Below are 4,708 nucleotides of genomic sequence, written 5' to 3'. Positions count from 1 at the left end.
AGAAAAATAAGAGATGAAAGTGTAATATCACTATAGTGTGCGATTGGAATGGTTGAGCAATAAGATGATGGTGTCTGTAGTTCGAGCTGGAGCTTCACAGAAGCTTTTCTGTGGTCAATGATGTAAAGGTTAGGAGCTGCAACCTACTCAGTACAGCACCAGGTAAGAAGAGCATATGGCAGGTGGATATACTGGGTATGAGAGTGCCAAGGCAGCACAGAAAGGGGACAAGTTTAAGATAAGAACTAATGATAAATACCTAGAGTATAGGTGCTCAGACGTCAAGAAGAAACATCATGGGAGATGGAAAGAAAATGGCATTTTAGATGCTTTTCTCATTGCTCTGTCAAAACAATTGTGTAAATTAACATAGGAAGGAACAGTTTATTGCGCTCTTCTTTTCAGAGTATAATGCATCATGACAGGGAAAAGTGATGGTGTTTGTAAGGCAGCTGGTCACATTAAGTCCCCAGTCAGAAAACAGAGATCACTGAATGCTGCTACTCAGCTCATTTTCTCTTTTTTAAAAATTTAATCCAGCTCCACAGTGTATAGAAGGTTGCTGCTCCCCAATCACAGTTAGGGACTTCCCCCTAAACCGAATCTAGGAATTCCTCACAGATATGCCCAGGCGATTCTAGATCTTATCAAGCTGATGATCAGCATTAATCACAATGATCATTTCACCAAATTGCAGGATATAATAAAAATGTATATTCTTGAGGCCTGTGAATAAAATAATTTATTAAGATTTATGTCTATGGATGTTGCCTGAAAAACAGATTGGAAGAGAGTACAGGACCATAAAGGAAACCATGTTAGGAGTTGTATTTGCCTTGTCCATAGAAACAGGTTACACACATATAAGAGCACATGTAAGCACACTCAAGCCTACTAGTATACACAAATTTTCACATAGATATTTTGTGAGTTTTTAAGAAACTGTCTCGTGGATTTCATACATAGCGGGAGACAGAGAGAGGTGAAGAGAGAGAGATAGAAGGAAACAGAGGGAAAGAGCAGAGAGGAGACAGGAGGGGAGAAAGAAGAGAGAAAACTGGAGAGAGAGAAAACAGCCAGTGAAAAAGAGAGAGGGAGAATTAAAGGTCAGTGTTAGGCTGGAGCCAGAAGCTCTTCCTCTTCAGAGGAACTCTGAAGATAATGCCCACTCTTTTTAAGTATGATATTCTAATTATTGAGTATTAAATGCTAATCTCATCTAAAAATACCATAAAAGGCTATTTGGACAGGAGTTCAACCAAAAATCTAGGCAACACATATTAGTTAGACACATACAACTAACCTTTCTAGATATTATTCATTGCTAACTGGATGTGAAAGCAGTCGGCTTGAAGTGGGAGCATGGACAGTGAATGTGGAGACTACCAGTAGATAAATGCCAGGCTCAAATGTACAGATCTTTGTGACCCAGTGTAGGAATTCAGAGAGGGCCAAACACTGAAACACCCTCATGTTTCTAAATCAATGAGGTTATCAGTGACAAGTTCCCTAAGTGGACTGGAGCATGCTGGGGGTGAGAAGACAGAGGAAGGTCAGAAATGATGGAGCTATTTGCATATGGAGATTACCTAAGTGCCATATCACCCTTTTCTTCTGTAAAAACACCCCTGCCCAAACAAACAATATTGGAGTCAGAGGACAGGAATACCAATCTAACAGATGTATAGGCCCCATCCCAGTACATGATCCTACTGCAATAAAAATTTCTAGCAATTTTATTGTATGTTCTATGCAGTAATTTTCTCTCAGAATGTATTTTGTCATAATTATAGTTACTGTACACCCTTAAGGGTGAACTGCTGTTCAAAATGAACACACAAACTATTACATAGTTAATAGATTAAATTTATAACAGATAACTACTTTAAACTATGAATACACCAGAAATTGAATTTTGGGGATATATTTTTTGCAGAGAAAAATTTGGTATTCTTGATTATACATGAAATTTATTAAATGTATCTCACTAAAAACCTATATTCTATTATTAGATTTCTTAATAGCCACCTTATCATTGGTTAAATATTTAACACAGCATGTATTTCAACTACAGATACTCAGTTCCTCTTTTTACTATGTCTGTGAAATATCATTATATTTCAAGTCCTACAAAATAACTGTCTCTGTCAAAATAATTTCTTACCAAGCTGTCTCTTCAGAGCTCCTTTAATCTCATTATTCCTCAGACTGTAGATGAGGGGGTTCAACATGGGGATCCCCACAGTGTAGAACACAGATACCACCTTATTCTGGTCAGTGGAGAAGGTGGACTTGGGCATCACGTAAATGAATGTGGTGGTTCCATAGAACAGAGTGACTGCAGTGAGGTGGGAGGTGCAGGTGGAGAAGGCCTTCTGACGGCCCTCATTGGAGTGCATCTTCAGGATGGTGATGAGGATGTAGGTGTAGGAGACAGCTATGGCTAACACTGTGATCATCACAGCAGTTCCAGTAGAAAATGAGGTGATAGCTGTGAGGATGGTGACATCAGAACAGGAAATTTCAACTAAAGGAGTAAAGTCACAGAAAAAATGATTGACTCTGTTTGGTCCACAGAAGAAAAAATAAAAGAAGGAAAAGGTATAGGAGGAAGCATTAAGAAGACCACCTATGTAAGATCCTATAAGCAACTGAACACAGATGTGAGTTGACATTTTGCTTGAATAAAGCAGTGGGCTACAGATTGCCACAAAGCGATCATAAGCCATGACAGCCAGAAGGTAGCACTCAAGTGTCCCAAAGAAAGCGGCTGAGCCAAGCTGGATAACACACCCAAGGCAGGAGATAGTATTCCTCTCCACTAGGAAGTTAACAAGCATGTTGGGTGTGACAGTAGATGAAAGGCCTATGTCAGTAGAAGCCACGTGACTCAGAAAAAAATACATGGGGTGATGGAGCTGAGGGGAGACTCTGATTAGGAAGATTGTGCTGAGGTTGCCAGACACAATCACCAAGTAGACACACAGGATGAAGAGGAAGAGGGTGACTCGAAGGACCGGGTCATCTGTTAAGCCAAGTAAAATGAACTCCATCACTGCAGTATGGTTTCCATGCCACAGGAGAGCCATGGGACAGTATAGCTGCTGCCAAGACAAAGCTGTGGTGAAGAGATTACATGGAGGAATTTACAAGCATTTGGTTCCATTTTTATTAAAATATACATGAGAATATCATCAAATATATGATTCAAAAGTTTGGTGTAGCAATTGATATTTTACTTTGGACTGTCAATTGTCATATAGTGATGTGCTATGAATGTTTTTAATTTTAAAAACAGAACTACTAGAACTTGGCTTTAAATAATGTTTAACTTTTCTTTACACTTAATTGTAGTAAAATACACTTTATTTTAGTAAAGTAAAAATGTCTAAAGATTTCAAAATGTGAGACTTATGGGACTGGAGAGATGACTGTGCACTTAAGAGGACTGGCTGCTCCAGCAGAGGACTTGGGTTCACTTCCTAGTACCCTAATGGTGGCTAACAACCATCTGTAACTCCAGTTTTAGGAAATCCAACACTCTCTTCAGGCTTCTGTGGACATTGCACAACATGAGTGTATTTACACACATGCAGTCAAAATATTCATACAAAGAAAATAAAAATAAATAATAAAAACAAGGTTTGTGAAAATAACAACATAGTTAAAAATATAATAACGTTTCAAAGTGTACAAGGATAGATTTCTGTATTGAATACTTAAATAATGGCTAACCTTTAGTAAATCAGTACCTACTGAAACATTAGCCCAGGGCTTAATATTTGTATGTAATTCTATTTTCACTCCCTTTTAATAGTATTAATTACTTTTATCACTTCCATTATGCAGTTGAAAAAACTTACTTTGAAAATGCTAATTAACAGAAGACAACTTAATGAACAGAATAATTAGATTTGAAGCCTAGGCAGATTGTATTAAATCTATTCCTTTCAGTGCCCATATCATATATGAGGAATTGCAAAGAATTTGAGTGCAAATATAAATTTGGGAGACATTGCAGGGCAATGCTTCTGCTCTGATAGTTAATGAAAGATGTGCTTTGCTGGTGAAATTGAACATAAAGTTGATTCAACTAAACCATTGCTCTATCAAGCCATTTAAATTATTAATCTAAGTACCATGTAAAAGATGTATAATTTGTAAAACATTATTATTAATGGTCATTTATTCGGAGGCATGATTTGTTTTCCTAATGTAACAGTGTTTCTTGCCTAAAAATGGTGGAAGGAAATAATGTGATTGTCAACAAAGTACACTGGTGAACACTTATTCAGCCTGAAATGTTAAGAAGGTTCACCTGCAGGTTGCAGGTTGACCCTCACCTCCAGAGATTTCTGGCTTCATATCTTCCTTTTGTCAACAGTGTCTACAGTCTGTGATGACACAGCAGGTTTTTCCACTAGATGTTCACAGACATCATCAAAGCATCTTCTGAGTCAGCGTACTTATTAGCATTTTTCTTATTCACTGAATTCATATATTTTAAAGACCAATTTAGATTATTGTGTTGTTATTGGATTAAAGAATATGCAGTCCTCAAAACTGAGTTTTATGCCAGATTATCCAGCAGAATTTGACTCTGGATATATAAGTTGATTCCGAGAGGCTTTTTTTTCCCATTTGCTTCATGATTGCTTGATTCAACCAGACTTGCTTCTTGTCTATGGTTTATTCATACAGGAAAAAT

The 4,708-nt window shown here is 37.4% G+C and overlaps 1 protein-coding gene across 1 annotated transcript; it reads right to left on the bottom strand.

The window, feature by feature from the left end:
• Positions 1-2,147: 2,147 nt before the first annotated feature.
• LOC103747219 (olfactory receptor 502-like) lies at positions 2,148-3,089 on the bottom strand. The gene has a single exon (XM_008849567.1). The coding sequence runs from the start codon at positions 3,087-3,089 to the stop codon at positions 2,148-2,150; it is 942 nt and encodes a 313-aa protein (XP_008847789.1).
• Positions 3,090-4,708: the final 1,619 nt, after the last annotated feature.

This window comes from Nannospalax galili, unplaced genomic scaffold (genome assembly GCF_000622305.1).
Source record: "Nannospalax galili isolate Female #2095 unplaced genomic scaffold, S.galili_v1.0 scaffold1525, whole genome shotgun sequence".
Lineage (NCBI taxonomy): Eukaryota > Metazoa > Chordata > Mammalia > Rodentia > Spalacidae > Nannospalax > Nannospalax galili.
Note: the sequence above shows the minus strand (reverse complement) of the source record. Positions and strands in the feature narration are given on the sequence as shown.